The sequence below is a fragment of the Myodes glareolus genome, chromosome 7 (assembly GCF_982192425.1).
Source record: "Myodes glareolus chromosome 7, mMyoGla1.1, whole genome shotgun sequence".
Classification (NCBI taxonomy): Eukaryota; Metazoa; Chordata; class Mammalia; order Rodentia; family Cricetidae; genus Myodes; species Myodes glareolus.
Window position 1 is genome coordinate 32844455 of NC_142032.1, and position 22636 is coordinate 32867090.

Here is a 22636-nt window from a genome sequence, read left to right on the forward strand (position 1 = left end):
ACCTACATCAGAAGGTCTCTCTAGCTTGTGTCATGTCGACATAAAACTAGCCAGAACTGGTATAGCACAGATATCACATAGATCAGATTGTCTGGCACATACAGTTTGAGTCTTTATGTCTCCATCTATCTATGCTGGGTATGTTCTTCTCTCAGAGTGTTTCCTTGAAAGGGTTCTGACTAGAACATGTGGCCTTGTACAGTTGAGATATTAGTTGTTTTTCAAGAAAAGTGCTGAGATTGTCCTAATCTGTATTAATATCATCTTTTAAAACTCCACATTTCATTGAAAATGATAAAGAAGGCAGTTGTTAATGCAGAGACTCACAGTGGGCCAAAGTAGGGAGACTAAGTGACTATTGGGTGGTTAGCCCTAAACTGGACATCTATAGCACCCCATGAAGGTCCATGAAATGTTGGGGAGGAGTGAAGTGGTAATACGTGTGAAGTGTTAGAGAATGGGGAAGTAGGCTCTGAAAGGCTGTTTTCTGGACATAGACTGCACAAAATTGGGCCCTTGAGCATCCCATCATGGATCAGGAAATGGGTGGGGTGCTTATGAGATCTTATCCCTCCCTGAGAGGGGTCAGGGAGGTGTAGTTCATGGTAAGTTGCCCATGCTACCGGAAGTAACTTAACCCACGCTCATTCAAGCCACTCAGTGAGTCAAAAGAAAAGATTGATTCAACATATGCAAATAAATATGTGTAATTCAACACATAAATGGCTTTAAGGAACAGAAACCACAAGGTCATCTCAGTTGACATTAAAAAAAAATAGGGCTTCTACAAAGTTCAGCATTCCTTTCATTGTTGGAGAATGCCCCTAGCTTTGTTCCTGGCTGCCCAGAACGGAAATAATCACACAGAAACCATATTAATTAAATCACTGCTTGGTCCATTAGCACTAGCTTCTTATTGGCTAACCCTTACATATTAATTTACCTCATTTCTATTAACTTGTGTATTGCCACAAGGCTGTGGCTTACCAGGAAAAGTTCTGGTGTCTGTCTCAGCGGGGCTACATGGCTTCTCCCTGACTTCACCTCCTTTCTCCCAGCATTTGGTTCAGTTTTCCCCGCCCTACCTCTGTTCCCCTATAGCTATGCTATAGGCCCAAAGCAGTTCCTTTATTAACCAATGGTTTTCACAGCATACAGAGGGAAATCCCACATCATTTCATGATAAAAGTCCTGCAGACACTAGGAATAAAATGAACATGTCTCAGCCTAACACATCTATAGGCAATATTATGCTAAATGAGGAAAAAACTGAGAGTATTTACTCAAAAATATGAAACAAAACAAGGTCATTCTCTATTGACTTGACTGTAATGCTTAAATTTTTAGGATCAATGAGAAAAAGAAATACAAGAGACACACATATAAAAGCATGAAGTCAAAGTATCCCTACTTGCTGCTGGTGTCATCTTATACCTAAGAGATACTAAAGACTGTCTAATTTCTTCATCAATTTCTAAAGATAGTTTTGTTAGACACATCAATCTTGGTCAGAAGTTATTTAATTTCAGTTCTTGAAATGTATCCTTCCATGCTTTCCTTCTTAAGATTCTTGCTTACAAGAGTGCTGATGTCACTGTTTCTGTCTTTGTTGGTGAGCTGGTCTTTTTGCTAAGATTCTTGCTTATAAGAGACCTAATGCTATTGTTTCTATCTTTGTTGATGAGATGGTGGGTTTTATTCATGCTTTTAATATTGTTTTTCACTTCCTGTTTTTGATACCTTGGTTATAATATGTCACAGAGGGGTTCTTTTCTTGTTCTGTGTACTTGAGTTCAAAATGCCTCTTGTGCTTGGATGTCTTTTTCTCTAGATTTGGGGAATTAATGCTACAATTATGTTGACTATATTCTCTGTGCCTCTAGTGTTTCTCTGCGACCCTTCTTCTATTGTTTGGATTCTGTGGTTTGGTCTCTTGATTGTGTCCCTGAGTTGTTGGATGCTGTGGTCATGCTTTTTAAATCTCCTTTGTGTTTGAATGCTACTACATCTCATTATCCTTAACTACCTTTTCTCATTTTCTTCCTTCTGCCTACTTGAGTCTATTAGTCAAATTTTTCTCTTTTTTCTGTTTGTTTCACTTTGATATTTGACTCATTAAGGTTTTCATTTCCAATATTTCTTTTTTCTTTCAAAATTTTAATCCTTTGCTGAATTTTCTTCAATTTCGCTGTCTTTTTAATCCATACGGATGATGTTTGCCTCTGTGTTGCTGATTTTCCTTTCTAGATTCTGGATTGACGTCATCTACTTGTTCATAGTCACTTTCAGACCACTGGTCATTTTTATCAGAAACATCTGAAGTTCTTCACCTGGCGTTTGACTTATTTCAGGATAGGTCTTTGGATTCAGAAGTTGAGTGTGGGAGAGTTACAATGCTTTGCTTTTTCATGTTTCTTGCATTCCTGTGTTGCAATCTGTACATCTGTTTGTTTGATACCACTTCTAGATTTAGTGGTCAATATTCCTATTGAGCAGCCTACTCTTGAGGGCTCAATCTCCAGCACCACTTGGCAAGAAAAAATTAAATGCTGTATCAGCAATGACACCAAACCATATGAGATATGCAAATATATTTGTATAATATACTAATATATCACCAATGATCATAAAACTGAAAAACTACTATAGAATGTATTATGAATACATTAAATATCTTCACATTATTATAAAGTAAAAATTATTTAGGGTAAGTGTAAAAATACTAAACCGATAAGATAACAGCATAAGATGCTGTCAGAAAACTCCAGGAAATGATGAATATCTTCAGCGGAGTAGCAGGACAGAATCAGCACACGAGAATCAGTAGCCTTAATACAGATCAGCAATGAATTCATTGAGGGAGGGAGTTCTCATTCCCTGTAACTTCTGGATACTAAACTAGTTAGAAATAAACCAAATGAAGGAGATGAAAATTTTCTACAGTGAAAACGTTAAGACACTGAATAAATTGGAAAGGATAGTAGAAACTAGAATGCCCTCCCATGCTCAAGAACAGGCAGAATAAATCTGCAAAAATGACTATTACCAGTAAAAGATGTCTACAGATTCAATGCCACACTCATCAAAAATTCTGCTGCCATTCTTGACAGCCCTGGAAAAGATAACCCCAAAATTCCCGTGGAAGCACAGAAGACCCCGAATAGCTGAAGCACTGCTTACCAGGAAGAGCAAAGCTGGAAGTATTACAGTACCTACCAGAGAGATGCCCGCTTGTTCATTGCGGCACGACTCAAGCTAGCTAGGGAGTAGGACCAGCCTAGATGCCCTTCAGCTGACGACTGCACAGTGATAACATGCTGGTCCAGGGCTCGGTGGTTAAGAGCACTTGCTGCTTTTCCAGGGGACCTGAGTTTGGTTCCCATCACCCGTGTCAGGCAGCTCATAATCACTTGGACCTCCAGCTCTAGGTGATCTGACACCACTTTTGACCTCAGTTGGCACCCACACTCGAGCACACATACCCACACACATATTTAAATTTAAAACCTACATTTTTTAAAAAGAAATGTGGTAAATATACACAATGGAATTTTTATAGGTTCATCAGGAAAAAAATGAAGTTATTACCTTTGTAGGAAAATGGATGCAATTGTAAATCACGTTAAATAAAGTATGTTTGACTCAGATAGACAAATGCTTTGCATATTTAGAATAATGTTCTAGAATGGTTAATAGCACAGGATACTAATAAATAAGCCTGATATTAATTTTATAATATTAGAACTTATTCACTCAAAATTAGTCATTTAAATAATAAAGTTTTCAGCTAAAGAAATCTATTTAGAACCGGGCGGTGGTGGCACACGCCTTTAATCCCAGCACTTGGGAGGCAGAGACAGGCGGATCTCTGTGAGTTTGAAGCCAGCCTGGTCTACAAGAGCTAGCTCCAGGACAGGTTCCAAAACTCCAAAGCTACAAAGAAATCCTGTCTTGAAAACCCAAAAGAAAAAAGAAAAAAAAAGAAATCTATTTAGCTCTTACACTGGTCATGAAAACGTGTAGCAGTTAAGAACGTATTTCTGGGCAGTGGGATACCCTAGCAGGTTAAAGCACTTGCCACCAAGCCTGAGAAAGTGACATCAATTCCTGAGGCCCACATGGTGCATGGAGAGAACTGGTTCCAACCTCCATGCACACACATTGTGGCACCCCCCCAGTAAATAAGTATAATAAAACAATAAAAAAAAGATTTAATGTAAGTAGAATGTGTTCAGACAAATAAACTAAGGCAAATTTTTATTATCAGGAGCAGAATACGAATCTAGATTTAAAACTCCATATTTGTGTGTTTATATATGTATATGCTTAAATATGTGTGTTTGTAGATCATGAAACTACAAAGGGGAGCCCAAGAGGGATGAGTGCGTAAGAAAACTAGGTAACAAAAAAGTGAAAGGGGGAATTATTGAAGAAAGAAACCCAACCCGTGGGAGGTATGGTCAAGTACAATCAGGGAACGGAATAAATGAAAGCAAACATAATGCCATCCATGTGAGAAGATGCCATGATTAGGCCCATTATTTTGCATGCTAACTTAAGAAATTAATACTTTTTAAAAGGTCTATTTATTTTATTTGATGTGTATGTGTGTTTGCCTGCATGTCTGTATATGCACCGTGTGTATGCCTGGTACTGATGGAGGTCAGAACTGAAGTGACAGACTATTGGGAGATGCCATGTGGGTGCTAGAAAGGAACCCGAATCCTCTGCAAGAGCAGCAAATGCTCCTAAGTGCAGAGCCATCTCTCTAGCTCCATCTCTCTAGCTCCAGTAATGATTTCTTAAAGTTAAAAAATATAACCGCATGAAGGAGATGAGAGGATGTTCCTCCGAAGGGAAAAGATATCTCATGTAACCACTAGGTAAAAAAAGGAGTTCACATTCCAGATGTAGTTTGCAGCATCTTCCAATTAGAACATTTTTGGTTACTCAGGGTCTATGTTTTCATATTTTAATGGCAGTCTCTTGGCCAGGAAGAAAAGGAAAATGAGTAAAAGCCAGGGAATGGAGACATTCCTTTCTTATTTCTGAGAGGAAAAGATCCTGTTTTCTTCAACTTCCTGCAAGTCGGAAGTCCAAGCAAGCCTGGAACACCACACACCTAACCTCAGTGTTCTGGAAAAGATAGCCAGGGCTGCGTGAGCGGGGCGGGGCGAGGGGCGTGGCGTGGTGGGGAGGAGGCGGGGCGGGGCGGGGCTACGGCCGTTGCAGCGCCTGGTTCGGCGGTGGAGCCCAGGGATGAAGCAGCTGTGCTGTTCAGGGCGTGTGCTGTGGCTTGGACTCGTACTGGCTGCTTTCTCCCAGGAGCAAGAGAGCAAACCTAGGAGGCTGTGCGGCAGGCACCTGCTGGTAGAAATTACAAAACTGTGTGGCCAAACTGACTGGAGCCAGTTCGAGTTGGACGACCAAAGTCCTCTGACCCATCTCTCTCACCACTTCTTACAGACTGAAGTCAAAACCTTCAGCCCTGACCAAATCCCTTCTTCAGCCTGGGGAAGATTCACAAACCCAGGTAAAACTCTGAAGGGAGGGTGTGCGTTTGCTCGCCAGTGAGCATTTCTTAGACCCTACTTTGCTCTGCCCGTGAGTTTCTGCAGGAGATAGAAATCTGTGCCTAGAATACTGTAAAGAAAAATTTTAAAACATACAATCTAATATGAATATCTAGAAGAAATAATATGGCCAGAGTAGGCCTTATTAAAAAGGTAACATTTGACAAAAGAGGTTGCAGTGATTTGAATGTGTGTGCAAATTCCATGTGTTAGAAGTTAAATCCCCCAGCTGCAGTGTTAGGAGGTGAAGTCTAGTGAACGGGAACTAAATACCTTTGAAGTGGATTCGGGCCATCATCACAGACGTGGATTATCCTGAGTGAATCTGTTGCAAAATCAACTTCGTCCTCCTGTCGCCTCTTGTTCCCACACTCGTCTTGCACCTCCACTAGGGGATGATGTTACAGGAAGGTCCTTGAGCACTGTGCCATCTACAAATCATGAATTAAGTTCAGTTTTGTTCATTTGAAATTATCCACCGCCAGGCATCGCGTTGTGACGGTAGAAAATGGACTGAGGGGCGAGGGTGTTTGTTTACGGGAAACAGCAGGGAAAGACAGCTCTATCTTAACTCTACTGGGAACAGCAAGGAGGTCTGGGTGGCCTGTATAGGAAGTGAAAGAATCAGCGAAGGTCAGGAAGGTTCCTTCAGAATGGCTGATAGTGGAAAGAACACAAAACCAAAGAGCAATCCGTGTGGAGTGGAAACCAATAAAGGACATTGGGAAGGACCGGAGTGGGCAAGAGCAGATGAGCCGTCCTGGTGTGGCTAGTTCATCTATGCAGAGAGGTGGGAAGGGAGGTTATATGGGGACAGATGTTAAGAAATGAACTCAAAATGGTGAAAAGTCTGCTGATTGCAACAGCTGCTGGCTGACCGTAAATTAGCGTTGACACATTTTGTGACTTTGACCTTTCTGATCTAAGCTTTTCTTCTATGTTTGTAAAATGTATTTTAGATTTACTTAATTAATTTCATAGTTTCTTTAAACTCTGTTTGCAAGAGAAATGACTTATGAGAACCTTAAAAAAAAATAAAAAAAACTCTCAGTCTTCTTACCAGATCTGGAATTATAGGGATTGTTAATGAGCTCCCTAAAATGACACGGAACTGTTGGTAAATCACTGTTTTTTTAGAAATAGGTGGACCCCACCTCGAAGACCCTCTGTGTGCATCTCCTAGGGGGTGACTGGTTATGCTCTTGATTTCTTTGTCATTAAATGACTTAAGTTTTGTGTTTCTCTGTGGATTTAGTTTTTCATAGGATTCCATTTCATCTTGATTCCAAATGTTTAATGAACGTTTCTCCAGAATCTTGCTTCTCTCCACACTTTTCCTTCTCTTCTCACTGTAGTCTGTTCCCTTGGATCTTTGTTTTCTTGTTTAGTGTGGTTATAATTCTGTTTTATTAATCGCAGTAGCAGCAGAAAGGGGGAGTCCTCTAGCTCCAGGGACAGAGTGTCCCTGGCAAAACCTCACAGTGAAAGAAGAGGGGAAATGAAAACCCAGCAATGAATTCAGAAGGCCCAGCTTCTTACACCTCCATCCCCTCCCTTTCCCTTTCTTCCTCCTCCTCGCCCCCCCTCTTTGCTCATTTGTATTATGTCCTCTATTCTATGACAAGCCTCATAAAATCTTTTCAGTCTTGAATCGCACTAACTCTTCTTTTTCTTATTACTTACTTCTAATTTTAAAATCCAGGAATCTAAGGGGGCCGATTAATTTTCCCATATGCCATGAATCATCACCCACCATGTTAGAGTTCTTTCTTTGAGCGTACAATGGAGTTGCGTAATGCACATCATGGCTCACGAAGTTGAATCTGAGGTTAAGGCCTTGGAAAAAAAAGGTCCTCTTAGGAAGAACTGAATATGACCACAGTGAACATCCACAAAACCTCTGCATAATTATATTCAGGAGTTATTTTAGTTCCTATAATCCAGATCCAGTGTCGATTGAGTTCAGAACAATATAACAATAAATCTGTACATCTCAGCTTCTCACATTCTTCTATTTTGCTTCTACTGCTTAGTTATAACCTACACATAAAAAGGCAATCTGAGCCCGGCGATGGTGGTGCACGCCTTTAATTCCAGCACTCCGGAGGCAGAGGCAGGTGGATTTCTGTGAGTTCGAGGCCAGTCTGGTCTACAAGAGCTAGCTCCAGGACAGGCTCCAAAGCTACAGAGAAACCCTGTCTCGAAAAAAAAAGGCAGTCTGACTGGGAACTAACAAAGGCAACCAACAAACAATAAGAATGAATGTGAGATTTAATGGGTATTTCTCCAAAGATGACAGACAAGAAGCCCATGAGAAGATGCTCAGAAGTACCACGGTGTTGTGGGGATGCCATGGAGCACGACCCCAGGACCTAATGGTTCCATTCCTAGGTTTATCCCCCAAAGGACTGAAAACATGAACACATGAAAATGTGGGCGTGAATATCCATGGCAGTGTTATTCCTAATAGCTAAAACCTGAAGACAACCAAAATATCCAGGACCCAATAGATGAATGAGTGGAATGTAATATGGGAAAGCCACACAATGGGAAGTTATTTCGCCATGAAAGGAACAAAGGAGGAGCATGTAGAAGAACATCCTGGATAAAGATGGGGAATATTATGATAACTGATAATTGAAAGACAGACAAAAATGACCACACAGCAGAAGCTACCCCTGTGTGAAATGTACAGAGTAGAGAAATTCATGGAAAAGAGAACAGACGATGGTCTGCCCTGCGCTAGAGGGAGAGCGCATGGGAGAGACTGTTGGTGGGGGCTTCTGGCTTGTTTGTTTGTTTGTTATTGTTTTTGAGAGATGAAAGAAATGTTCCAGGATGCGATAGCGCTGATGGTGGCACAAGCTTGTAGATCTGCTAGGAACCACGGGTTTCCCACTGTTGTGAAATGCTGAATTCTACACCACGGGAGTGGTATTGTAATAAAAATACCACAAAATAGTTGAAGGTGGCTCAGTCTTCTATTTTAGTTAAAGTGTGTTGCCTCTGGACAATTGTACTTCCCAACCTTTACTTCAAACGATTTTTTTTAAATAATTAGCTGATTTTAGTATTCTAATGTTAAAGTCACACCTAATAGAAGATTTGAATAAATAGGATTTTTTTTTCCTTCTCTTTCAACAGTCCCCATATCTGCCTCTCAGGAGAAAGCAATAAACACTTGGGAACCCCAGCTCTCGCCTGACTATCAGTTTGAAAAGTCCAGCTTGCTTCCTGAGAAGACAGGAGTGTTTGCATCTCGCGATGTGCATCCCAATGTTGAGCGTGTGAGACTTCAGGAGAAAGGAACAGACAAAATCAGCGCCTTCAGCCGTTTATTTTGGGGGATCCACCCCCAGCGGAAACGCAGAGGTTTCTCAGATAAATGCTGTCTTAAAGGGTGCACAAAGGAAGAGCTGGCTGTCGCATGTCTCCCGTATGTTGATTTTTAAAACTTAACGATAACACAAACATCCCTGGTGACTGAGATGTCCAAGCCATCGTAGACACCATGCTAGCTTAATAAATACGTTCTGTGTCTAATCTACCACTTATTAGTTCCTGAAGTTATGCTTGTAGGCTATGCCTTTGTGAACTAAACAGGAGAACATTCATGAGCAGTTGACAGTGTCGCATGGTGGTCAGGCATCTAGGTAGTTAGTGGCTCCTTTTTGTCATGCGTATTTTAAAGGTGATGTCACCATAAGTGCCACAGTCCATGCAGACATTTAGAAATCACCTATTTGGGTTTTGTCTTTATGGTTGAAAATTCTTAGGCTACATTTAAATGGAATATGGAACGTTATACATTCTTTCTGTCTAATATACATATCCACGTCCATAACTACATGCTCATTTCCGGAAGTCAGTTTGTCTCAGCAACTTAAAGCCGCTGACTTCCCCTCTCAGAGAAGCTATTGTACTGCAATAGCAGGAGGCACATTTTTAGGTCCTGGAGTTTTATTCATGCCCCTTTCCCTGCTGAGCCATCTTCCCAGCCCCGGGTGAAATAATTTTAATGATATAAAGCTGAGCAAATCGTAATCTGAAGGTTCCAGAGTAGAATTCTTACCCACTCATTGGTGGGTTAGAGTCAGCCAAAGCTTTCTCTAGATTTCTTCCCAATTGTGCCGTGTAATATTCTGCTCAGTGGACATTTCTATTCCTTTTCGGCTGCATTATGTCTTTGAAAAAACTTCTCCACGCAAACATCTATTTCTTGTGTATTTGTAAACTGTTTTTCCTGCTACTTTCAGAGTATAGTCTGCAGTTAGTTACTTTGTAAATGGAGAGAACTACCAAATCTGATACGAATTTATGTCTAGTCATGCTTGAGTAGGTCTACAAGGCTTTAGATTTAGAAAATTTACCTTCAGATTTGGACAAAACCAGATTTGTTAAGGAAATGGAACCCTAACATCAGACCTAGGCATTCCAGTAGGGAGGGACATAGAGTGGCCCAACCCATACAGTAGGTACAGTGGCCTCTACCCCTAGCAAAACTTTCAGCCAAAGAGTAAAGAAAACAGGTTTCACCAAACTGCAGAGGTTCACAGCCTGGCACGGTTAAAGTTAAAGAAGAGAGGTCCATGGTTCACCAAGGGAGGTCCATGGTTCACCGAGCAAGCAGGTGCTGGAGAAGGACCCTGCACCTGCCAGCTTGCTCACTGGCCCTGGGTGGAGATCGATTTTAAAAGAGATCTTATTGTCAAGCCTTTAGCTGGAGGAAACAGGAGTTCCTGCCATTTTCAAAAAATGATTTTTGTTTTTAAAAGTAGCAAAGTATACATACAGTCATGGTTCTATAGGGAAACAGAACCAATAGAATGGATATACATATATTAAAAAAGGATTCACTGGAATGGCTTACATAGTTCAGTCAGGGCAGTCCAACAGTGGCTGTCGTCACACTGGAGATGCTGAGATCATAAAGCTGGATGCTTCCGCAGTCCCAGTCTGGTACTGAAGGCCTGGAGGATTCCTAGGGAGCCGCTGGTCTTCAGTCCAAATTACTCTCCATTGGAAGCTTGAAGAAGTTGGGTTCTGACATCAGCAAAGGAATATAGTGGTGGCGGCGGTGGTAGCAGTGTAGATGAACTTACTAACAAGGTAGAAGAACTGTCAGACAGAAGGCGAATGGGCAAAAGCTAAGCCTTTCCCCTTAGGCCTCTTTATATCTCGGTTGCCACCAGAAGGTGTAACCCACATCGAATAGATATTCCCACTTGAGAAAGTCCTTCACAGTCGTGGCCAGATGTTTGCCTCTTGGTTGAACCCAGGGCCAGTTAAATTGACAACCAAGACTAAGTAAGCATCCAACAGAGAAATGTATGTCTCATTATTGCCCCTCCACGCACATTTTGTTTCTGTTGAGCCTCCTCCCACATGCTGCTCCCTCATCCCATTGCTCCCCTGCCCCACCCATTCCCTTCTTCTCTCTAATACCCCCCAATTCTACCTTTGAGTTGAGTATATTCCATTACTCTTTCCCTTCCTTAAGTCTTCTCTCCCCAACTCTTCCCTTCCCCAGTTACACTTACATATGTAAATGTCAAAGTCTACAACCACTGTACAAGAAGAAACATAGTGTTTGTATTTCTGAGTCTGGGTTACTTTGTTTAATATAACAATTCACAGTCTCATACGTTTTCTTGAAAATGCCATAATTTTATTTTTCTTTAGAGTTGAATAAAACTCTGTTGTGTATATGAACCACATTTATTTATCCGTTCACTTGTCCATGACCACCTAGGTTAGCCATTGTGAACAGTGCAGATATAAGCATGGGCGTGCAAGCATCTCTCCTATATTGACTCTGAGTCCTTTAGGTATATACCTAGGAGTGGTATTGCTAGGTCATATGGTTGTTTGTTTTCCAGACAGGGTCTCACTATGGAGTCCTGGCTGTCCTAGAACTTACCATGTAGAACAGGCTAGTTTCAAACTCAGAGATCCGCCTGCCTCTGCCTCCCCAGGCTTGTGCCACCACCACCCAGCCAACAGTGTTCTTTTAACTTTGTGTTTCCTTATGCATGTTTTTCTTCCTAGTTCTGTGAGGAATGTTTCTGAGATTTTGATGGTAATTGCATCGATTCAGCGAGGACTTTAGACACTGTAGCCACTTCACAACATGCTGTCGGACTAGAAGCACAGACGATATCCCTGTCATCCCGTGTCGTCTTCAATTCCCATTTTTAATATCTTAAGGATTTTATTGCAGAGATCTTTAACCCCCTTCATTAGATTTATTTATAAATATCATTATATTTTTGTGAAGCTACTATGAATAGATATTTTTCATTTCTTTCTCGGCCAGTTTATTGTTGGTGTATAGAAAAGCTACTGATCTGGTCTATATATTATGGCTTTGAATCATGTAACTTTGCCTGAAAGCACTTATCAGATACTACACTTACCTTGTGGAGGCTATAGATTCTTTTAAATATAGTATAATGTCATAAGCAAATAGACACTATTTAATTTTTTTTCCTTTCCTACTTGTATTCTTTTCAATTTTTTTTTCCCTCTGGTCTCCTTTGCTCTAGCTAAGACTTCAAGTGCTAAAATGAATATGAGTGGGGGGGGCAGATTTGTCTCATTTCAGATTTTAGAGGAAATACTTTTTGAGTTCTCTAATTTTACATAATATTAGGAATACGTTTATATACAACTTTGATTGTGTTGCGATACAGACATTCAATTTCTAATCTTGGGGGGACTTTTTATCAAGAAGGCATGTTAAACTTTGTCAAGACCTTTTCTTCATCCATTAAGAGGATTAACTGATTCCTGTTCTTCAGTCTACTTATATATTACATTTACTGATTTGCATATGTTGTACACACACTTTGTCCCTTAGATGAAAACAACTTGAACATGATTTATGATCTTACTGTGCTCTTGAAGTCAGCTTGCAAGTGTTTTCATTGAGAACTTTTGTGTGTGCGCTCAGCAGGGATATCGGCCCACAGTTCTCTGTTGTTTTATCTGCCTGTGGCACATTCGCTATTTCCTAGGACAGTACTAGATCTGAACAATGAGTTTAGTTGTGTCCTTTGCTTTCTACTTTGTGGAATAATTTGCTCGGAAAGTATTTGTATTAGGTCTCCTTTAAAAGTTTGCCAAAGTCAGCAGCGAATCTGTTTGGTTTGGGACCTGACTTTGTGCTGACAATTACTGCTTTGTTCCCATAACAAACAATGCGGATTTGGGTAGCTTTACGTGTTTAGGAATTTATCCACTTTTCTAGGTTTTCCAGTGTGTTAAAAATTAAGTTTTCCTTAATGATCTTCCTTATTTCCTTGTAATCCATCGCTGTAACTTTGCTTTCATCTCCAATTTTACTTTGTCGTTTGGTTAGTTTATCAATTTTGTTTCTCTCTTCAAGACATAACTTCGCTTAGGTATTGTTCTGTTAACCTATATTTCAATAATTTCAGTTATGACTCTTATCTCACTGGATACTGCATTAGGACTTGGCTTCTTCTTGTTCTAGAACCTTGAGGTGTGTCATTAGGTTGAAGTTTCTCTGATTTCTTCTAAAATTTGAGTACTAAGAAAACTTCCTCTTATAATTTCTTGGCCGTATTTGAGAGGTTCTGGTGGCTTGTGCTATCATTTGTATTCGAAGCTAAGAATTAAAAAATATCCTCCACTGTTCATACAAAAGTATATTTGATATTCAAATATTTCTGCAGTTTCTTTGTTTTCTCTTGCTGTTAATACCTAGTTTTATTCTATCATTATATGTTAAGATACAAGGAATTATTTTTAATTGCTTTGCATTTGTTAAGGCTGGCTATATAGACAGTCATGATTGATTTTAAAGAAGCTTTTATTACTACTGAGAACATATAGGTCCTATCTATGAAATATTCTGTAAATCTGTTAAATCCAGTTGATTTGTGGTATAGTTCAAATCTGTGCCAGATTTTCGTTTAGAAGATCTATCCAAAGGTGAGAATGGCAACCAAAATATTGTATTGTATCTGATCATGTCTGATTTTTCATGCTTTTTAGTGTTTGTTTTATGAAACTAGGAGCTCCAAGATCTGGTACATAAATACACATTCTTGTATCTTCTTGGCAACTTGTTCCTTTCTTTAAAATGCATATTGATATTCTCTCTTCTAATTAGCTTTATTTCAAAATCTACTTTATCAGATATCAGAATTGTTATATTAACTTGCTTATGGCTTCTGTTTGCTTTGTATACTGTTTTCCATATTCCTAGTTTTTGAATATCTTTGCAAATGAAATGTATTTGACACATAGTTGGATCTTATCTTCTAACGTGGTATGTCTTGATTTTTTAGTTGGTAAGTTGAAGTCATTTGCATTTAATGTTATTTTAAGAAAGGTTTACTATTTCCTATGGTTTTGTTGGTTGTTGTTCTGTTTGGTTGTGTCATTGATAATTCTTCCCTTCCTATGCTATTAGTATTGAAATTTTACTGTTTTGTGTGTTGGAAATGATGAGTTCCTTCCAGCTCTCCTCTGATTATCTATTCCTCTCATCAAATGTTCTTTTTCCTGCATCCTCATGGATGAGACTGACTTTGTCTTTTTGTATAGCATTCATTTCTTAAGTATTTTCTGCAGTGCTGGCATGATTGTCATGAACTGCCTTAATCTATATCTTCAAATGTTAGTATTTCTACATCAATTTTAAGAGGTAAATTTGAGAGGTATAAAAATCTTGGCTAACGGGGATCAAAATATGTCATTCTGTGCATTCTTGCTTTAATGCTACTAATGAGATCTGGTGTTATTTTGATGTTGTTGCTCTTATGAGTTTGTACTTTTCTCTTACAGATTTTACTGGTTTTTTTTTTGCATCTTGATTGACTATATATTGGAGAGAGGTTCATTTCTGTTCATGCCTACTTGATATTCAGATTACCTCTTGTGCTGTGTATAGTGGTACTTGCCTTTAATTCCAGCACTACAGACGTAGAGGCAGGCAGACTGCAGTGAATTCAATGGCAACCTGGTTTACATAGTGAGTTCCAGGCCAGCCAGTGCTAGAGTGAGCTCTTGTCTCAAAAATCAAAAACAAAATGCTTCTTGTATTTGGTTGTCCTCTTCTCTCTGTTTTTAGGAAACCTGCTGGTGTGATTTCACTGAATAAGCTACCTGTGCTTTATCTTTATGCCATGTTTATCTCGACAACTTGTACTTCTGCTTGGTTTTGTCTGTTGATGCTTTTCGTTTCACCGATTCCTTCTTTTATAGAAATCCTGTTTGGTTCTTGTTCAGAGTCCCTATTTCCTCATTTAAATTTTCTGCCATGTTTCTCAATTTCTGCTTCAAAGTATTGCCCATTGTCCCACTTTGGTTAGATTCTGAACTGATTTCCTTACTTCTTTCATTAGTCTGTATATGGTCACTGATCTTTCTTAAGAAAAAAGTATGACTCTGAAATCTTTTTTTGGCATCTATCTCGTTAGCCACGAGCTCCACTGTGGAGGCACTGTGAGCTTAAGAGAGTGCTGTCATGATTTGTTGAGCCGTTTTGTGTGTTTACTTTTTGTTGTTGCTATGATTTGCACATCCGTTAGGTTGGATGTTTCTTCTAGCTTTTAGTTTTCTCCTTTTCTGCCTTTCCTGTTGTTTTATTTCACATGAGCTCTCCTGTGAGGCGGCTCTTTGGGTCAGGATACTTGCTGTTAAGCCTGACCACTTGGGTTTGATCCCTGGAGCTCATATGGTAGAAGGAGAGAACTTATTCCTACAAGTTGTCCTTTCAACTTGCCTATGGCATGTAGGGGTCAGGTATGGTGGCACGTCTTTAATCCCAGCACCTGGTAGGCAAAGGCAGGTGGATCTTTGAGTTTGAGGCCAGCTTGTTCTATATAGCAGGCTGTAGGCCAGTCAGGACTATATGGTGAGACTTCTATAAATCAGGGACGTAAGAAATCCTTCCAAATACATTCTAAGAACCCACTATTACTCTGACACCAAAACCAGATAAAAAGTAGACAGGCAAACAAGGCAGGAAGGCAGGCACACCCCCAAGATCTTAAAGGGCAGGCTAGGGGAAGGAATATGCAGAAAGAAAACTAAAAACCTTTTGAAAAAGCTATATGAAAGCCTACTGTAAAAGCTTCTTAAATATATACACATTTTAAAAAGTTTTAATGAAGCTGTACTACAAGGATAATACGCCAAACTAGTATACCAGCAAAAACAAACAAAAAACCAATACCAAGAAAACCCACTACCAGGAGAAGCTCACTTCTTTGTAAGTTATTGACAAATGGGATCCCATAGATAGTCCTCCCTCCAACATTACAGGCTACTGCCAACACTCTTGGTAACCCTCCAGAAGTTGATAGTAAGACCCCACCTACTGCAGACTCCACAACCTGGACTGACAGAGCACTGAGGAACCACGCAGGGACTCACCCAGAAGTTCTATCCCTACAGTTTCCTTGCTCTGGGAGGTGATATTTATGCTACCTGAAGGGAAAAAAAAGCCATCAGTTTCACTATATAGTCCCAAACGTGGCTGGGTAATACAAACTGGACTTGATGGAGGAGAGGAGGGGCAAGGAGGTGAGGCTGGTAAAAGGAGGCTCGGGTGATTATGATCAAAATATATTGTATAAAATTCTCAATAAAATAGTTTTTAAAATCATAACATAGGATCTGGAGAGATTGTTCAGTGGATAAGACCATCTTCTGCCCTTACAGAGAATCCAGGTTCAGTTCCCAGTCCCCACATGTCAGCACACAACTGTCCATAACTCCAGTTCTAGAGGATATGACACCCTCTTCTAGCCCCTGAGAGTATCAGGAACTCGTGGTGCATATATATAAATGCAGGTAAATACTCATAAAAACAAGCTTAAAAGACTAGATGGAGAAAAAAATCTTTGACAAAATTCAACATCTTTTTATGACATAAGTCCTAAAGAAACAGAACTATTACGCCTTAATACGAAAGGCAATGTATTTGTGGTTTCTACTTAACGGTGAAAACTTAACAGTGTTTCCTCTAAAATCAGAAATAGCACAAAGGTATCAGTTCCCAGTCTTATTCAAGAGTAGAGCTTATAATTCTCAAATGCTTAGCCAGAGCAATAGAGAGATAGGAATAAAATGATAGCAACAGGCATAGATATAAAATACCCCTGTCGGCAGAGTACATGATCTGATATTCTAAAGATTTCATAAAGAACCTCACTTCTAGCAAACAATTCAGTAAAAGAACAAGACATAAAATCAGCGGTTTTTCACACACCAGTAAGAAACTGGCTTAAAAATAATTCAGCAGCCAATCTCCTTGTAACATCCTCAAAACCAAACTGACCAAAGATGTTAAAGTCCTCAACAATTATAACTACAAGCCCTGAAGAAGTTAGGAAAATAGCAGAGCCTCCCATGTTCATGGAGCTTAAGAATTATTGTGCAGTTGACAAATTAGCAAATGTGATCTACAGATTCAATGCAGTCCTCACCAAATGACCTAATTCCAGATGATACCAGAGACAGTAGCAGCAACCTGATCTTTACAAAAGGTACCAAATGCACACTCTAGGGGGATAGATTCCTCAAGGCAGTTGCTGATAAAACTAGACACCCAGGAGCTAAACCTAGGAAGATGAATCCCTTTTTGTAAATTGCACAAGTCAATTCAAAATAAATCAGAGACAGTCTACAGAGTAGAAGGAAGTCTTTGTCAGCTATTTGATGGGATTAATATCCAAGCAACTAAAAAATAAACACCAGAAAACAAATTATTCAGTCAATAATTATCCAGGTAAATTAAACAAATAAATAGTTCTCAAAACAAAGTATAAATGGTCAATGTATACACTGGGGAAAAAAATCAGCATTTTAAATCATAAGAGTGATGCAATTCAAAACAATAGGGCTCCATCACTGAGAAACACCACTGCCCGATAAAAAGTTAAATTAAATAAAAATATCATTCTCTTATTCTTTGGTGAAAAACACTTTCATCTATACGTACAACTGTGATTGGCTGGGTGACTACACAAAAGAAAATAATTTATTATACTATTATAGCAGCCTTCCTATTTTGTGGGAACACTCAACGGTCCAATGAAGTAATCAGTAGCCAACATGTGGAGCACACAGGCGACCCCGGGGTGGACGGCTCCCTAGATACAGAAATCCAGACATTTTCTTATCGCTATTACTTAATACAGCTATTTAGATAAAACTTACATATCAGAAGTGACTACTATAAGAAGCTCACTAACTTTAAGGCAGAAAATGGCTGGAAGAAGGCTACTCCTCCAGAGTAAATTCTTTTGGTGCTACTGGCAGCATGTATATAACATAAAAAAATAAATATTTTCTACAGCGAGTACCCATGGTAATATGGGATTATTTACTAATGATTATCAAACAGCACCATCAAACATTTACATAACTATAGAACTCTGGAGAAACCTTTTCTTAATTTTTAAGAAACAGTAACTTGAAGAAACATTTTATTGTAACTGACACCTGGTCCTCATATGGAACCAAGCAGCTAAACTTGGGAGTAATTTCTTTATATGTATTGTTTAAATCAAGATTGAAAAAATTATCAACTCTCAATGAAGTCTCTTAACAACTTAAAATTTTCGAGTAAGATTGTATGTGGGATTCTTTAAAAGTAAAAATTCAAGTATTTTAAAAAGCTTAACAAAATGTAGTTCATACCACTATTTTTAAAAATAGGCAAAATATTATGGACCTTTCTGAAAAATCTGCTGTTTTACTATAAAAATCCTAAAACAGGATCACACTATGTGACACAACTTTCATCTGAAATGCTGTAGAATTAGTATCAACTGTATTTTGATTCAGAAATTACATAAAATATATCTAACTTCCATTAAAATATTAGAATTTTTAAAAACAATAGCCACGAGTCTCACTCCCCTAGCTGGTCTCTGTATCTGCTATCTATGAGAATGTCGCAAAGAATGTGAGGAGCATTTCTTGCTATTCCTTCTTCAGCAAAATCAAAGCTCTTAAGTACAGGAAAAATAGGATATACCACTGAAAATAGAGAATTTTTAAAACAAATTACCAAAATATTTAAAATCTTGTATAAATAACACACAAAAATCTTGTTTTATTTTTTGACATGACATTGTCTAAAACGGAGCAGCACTAAAGTAGATAACAATTACTCATACTTTGAAAATATGTACGCGCTCTCTCCCCTCTTCTAACGATGTACATTGCAGACTTCTGGCATTCGTGGACGGGCTCTCACTCCCTGTCCACGTGGGAGACTCTGGTGAAGGCACATTTGTCCTACCACCCCTCACACAGTCTTTGTTCATATTCTAACCCATTATGCATCTTAAAGAGCTTAAACATTTTACAAATTATTTATGGCTTATACTTCAATATATAGTGACAGGTCGCAGGGATTGAAATGTCTTATTGGCAGTTAACAGTTCAAGGGAGCAAAGTATTTCTGGCACTTTAAACCTCAAAAATATAAAAGAGTACTAGTCACTACAGTCATAGAAAAAGTTGGAGACGGTTCTATGTAAAAACACAATTACCATAAACAGACACAAGAAAAACAAATAAGAAAATAGATTGTGCTATGTCTTTGAAAGATTGTTCCATTTCAAAAGTCTTTAGGGTTAGATTTACTATACAAATAAAACTATACTTTTGTTTCTTTTGCTTTGAAAAATATTTACAGTGACATGGAACTACAAGCCCTGACACAGCAGCACAGAAGCAAGAAAAAAAGGTATTTATTCAACTTTCTGAGCATTTTCATTTGTATCATGAAGTTATAATAGATCAACTATGGAAAAATTAGAAAACATTAATAAACACCAGCCCTTGTGTAAATCACACAAGATGCCAAAGTATTGTACACTCCACGTGGTAAAAACTGTACATGTATGTTGTGTGAATCTCTAACACTGCAAAATTTACATTATAATTGTTTCATTTTTCAAAACGCTGAGTTGAAAATGTCTATTCTCCTCCTGTGCCGGAGGAGGAGATGTGACGACCGTGCCGTGAGCTCCATGCAGCTCTTTACAAGCTTCTTGCAAGACTGTTTAGCAGTGTCTTTTACAGATGGTGTATGAAAAAATTCATAAAATTTCCGAAGTTCTGAGCAGACAGCCTGACATTATCTTCTGGCTAGCATTATGATAGAAATGCGTGGATAAAGGTCGACAGCAATGTGGCTACAGAGCTTTACTTTGATTCTGGAAGTCTACTTGGTCTCTGAGTAAAGGCCATCTCATTCACGCAGCCAGACTGTCCCGGATCTGATCCACCCGAAGTGCGAGGTCCCTGAAAGAGGGACGCTGATTTACATTGTTGTTCCAGCATTCTGTCATGATCACATAAATCTATAAAGGGAAAAAATTAAAACAAAATTAGAATGAACACTAAATTTCATGCTAATGAGAGGATGATATGAATTTAGAAGTCTCAGCTAATTTGCCTAAGCCAGTAATAATGCTAGGGTTATGCTTTGAAATACATCATCTGTATGTTTTTAATAAAACAAAAGAAAATGGGTAATTACTGTGGATTAAAAAACTGCTGGATCAGGGAGATGGCTCAGTGGATAAAAAGAACGAGACATTAAAGCCCGATGACAAGAATCAATCCCTGGGACCCACAAGAGCCAGGCACAACAGCACTCCTAACACAGAACAAGAGACAGACAAGAAAATCACGTGGAAAATAGTGAGGACCAATCAGCCTGGAGAGCACAGTGCAGACTGGAGAAACAACAGAGACTCTCTCAGCAAGGTGGAAGGCAAGAACCAATTCTAGAAAGTTTTCCTCTGATTCCAATGGACACTGTGGCTTGTATACTTGTACACACATGCGCTCTCTCACACACACACCACCTACACACAAACACACACACTCAAACACACATATGCACACATACCTCTTTCTGACACATAAAGAGACACAGACGACACTCATATTCACATCACACACACACACATATACATGAGAAATTAATTAATTAAAAATTGTTACCTCATCTGGGCACCCTTCTGGTCTTGGTAATCTTCCATTATTCTTCAGAAGTTCTATCAAATGGAACACAATCATTTGTCCTTGTTTATCATTGCCAATCATTCGCATAAATTCCTGAAATGTAAACTTGTTTTAAATGACTTCATAAATATATTACACTAACAACAGAAATGCAAATTAAAACAGATATATCAATTTTTATATTAAGTTGACAACATTTCATTAATATTCTGATGATGAGTACAGCAAACTATTCATGCCTGTCACTGCTGCGAAGACATAGTCTGACAGAGCTTTGCTGTTGAAACAATCAAAAGTGATCTACTAGCTCATAGCCTCTAACAGTTACACTTTTCTTCTAACATGATAGTCAAAAGTAAAACTACACATTTATGTATAAAAACTGTAAATGATTACCTAAAAATATACAACTTATAACAGAATGCTACTGGGCAATTATAATCATACTTGCAGTAAGTAATTACAGATAAAGTAAAATAAATACACGCAATGTAATAATTAACAGGGCAGCAAACACACAGGAAGCTTATAAAACTCAGCTTTAGAGAGCAATAGTTATTTCTTTGTAAAGTTTCACATTTTATATAAAATAAGTTTGAAAGAAAATGCCACAGTATACTGGGCTGGAGAGATGGCTCAGCGGTTAACAGCATTGCCTGCTCTTTCAAGGGCCCTGAGTTCAATTCCCAACAACCACATGGAGGCTTACAACTATCTGTAATGAGGTCTGGTGCTCTCTTCAGGATGGCAGGCACACACACAGGCAGAATATTGCATACGAAAGAAAGAAAGGAAGGAAGGAGGGAGGGAGGGAGGGAGGGAGGGAGGGAGGGAGGGAGGGAGGGAGGAAAGAAAGAAAGAAAGAAAGAAAGAAAGAAAGAAAGAAAGAAGAGAGAGAGAGAATGGCACAGTATTAAAATGATTATTTTTTTCATATTCCATATATTGAAAGAAACCTATCACAAACAGCATAAGTTACTTCTGAAAGTTCATTTAGGTTGTGTGATGCTCCAGAGTAAATGTGCATACTTAATGTACTTTAAATGCCATTTAAGAGGCGTCCTGAAGGCCTGGTCCCTGGCAGTGCTGGAATAGTGGGCTCTTTGAGAGATCACTGCTGGGCTCCCTGAGTGTTCCAGCTCCTGGGAAAACAAGCTTTTTCATAGGAAGTGGAATCCTGGCCTCATGGCTCTTGGTCTCAAGTCTTGACATGTGATCTTTTTTGTGGTCAGTCCCTTTCTGCTTATTTGCTATGTTGTGATGAATCCAAAGGGTCATTGATACTGGCCTTTCAATCAACTGTGAGCTAAGTTAGCCCTTTTCTTTATGAAGTCCTCAGTGTTATGTATTTTGTTACAGTCATAGACATATGGCCAAGAGAACACTGAATTTAAGTTTATGCTATTTTGTTGGGTATTGTTGAATATTGTCACCAGATAAACAAGGGATTCTAAAGTAGGCCCTGGGCGTGTTATTCTTTTTTGTGTAATGCCTTTCTTGTGCTTAAAACAAGAGCAATAGGAAGGGCTTGGAGAGCATTAAGCAATTAGAGAACTGACCACTGGAGGACTTTTACTCTTCTCAATGTATGTGAAAAGTTCATACAGAACCACGCCAAAGCTCCACACATCCGAGGCCACAGAAAACTTGCTCTCTGTCAGGGATTCTGGGGCATACCTGCAATATACAGAAATCATTTAAAAGATGAGTTATTTGATGTGACAACTCATCATACTGAAGGGGAAAACAAACAAACAAACGACAAACTCTCCCAGGGGATACAGAAGGCATCGGCACAGCAGGCTGAGGTTGTCCTCAGAAGGCTCCTGTGCAATGCTGACTCTCGGCTGGAACTGGGAACTTACTTCAGGGGCTGTGTGTGTGTGAGGTGTGGGATGTGGGATGTGGCTTACCGCCGTTTACACACACAATGCAACTCAGTTGGTATGTGCTTTCTTCCTGGAGTCTGGGATTTTGTTACACACCAGGCAGATGGTGCCTATGAAACTAGTCACCATAAACACTGGCACCGAGGTTCT

General features: G+C 39.1%; 2 protein-coding genes across 2 annotated transcripts in view; one reads left to right on the forward strand and one right to left on the reverse strand.

The window, feature by feature from the left end:
* The first annotated feature begins 5223 nt into the window (after nt 1–5223).
* Insl6 (insulin like 6) lies at nt 5224–11290 on the forward strand. The gene is made up of 2 exons (XM_048438795.3): nt 5224–5533; nt 8718–11290. Exons 1-2 carry the CDS (start codon nt 5260–5262, stop codon nt 9023–9025), a joined length of 582 nt encoding a protein of 193 aa, XP_048294752.3. The 5' UTR covers nt 5224–5259; the 3' UTR covers nt 9026–11290.
* A 7348-nt stretch (nt 11291–18638) lies between these two features.
* Jak2 (Janus kinase 2) overlaps nt 18639–22636 on the reverse strand; it is a 58907-nt gene continuing 54909 nt past the window's right edge. The window contains exons 23-25 of the mRNA XM_048438791.3: nt 22157–22274; nt 20577–20690; nt 18639–19927 (exon numbers count right to left, since the gene is read on the reverse strand). Coding sequence (XP_048294748.3) covers nt 19820–19927; nt 20577–20690; nt 22157–22274 — 340 coding nt within the window. The 3' untranslated portion in view covers nt 18639–19819. The remainder of the gene's footprint in view (nt 19928–20576; nt 20691–22156; nt 22275–22636) is intronic.

What these genes read in the sequence shown, in the direction of transcription:
- Insl6 (XM_048438795.3), top strand. Translation starts at nt 5,260, where the DNA reads ATGAAGCAGCTGTGCTGTTCAGGGCGTGTGCTGTGGCTTGGACTCGTA. An exon ending in GGGAAGATTCACAAACCCAG is followed by an intron (nt 5,534 to 8,717) that starts GTAAAACTCTGA and finishes CTCTTTCAACAG; the next exon opens with TCCCCATATCTGCCTCTCAG.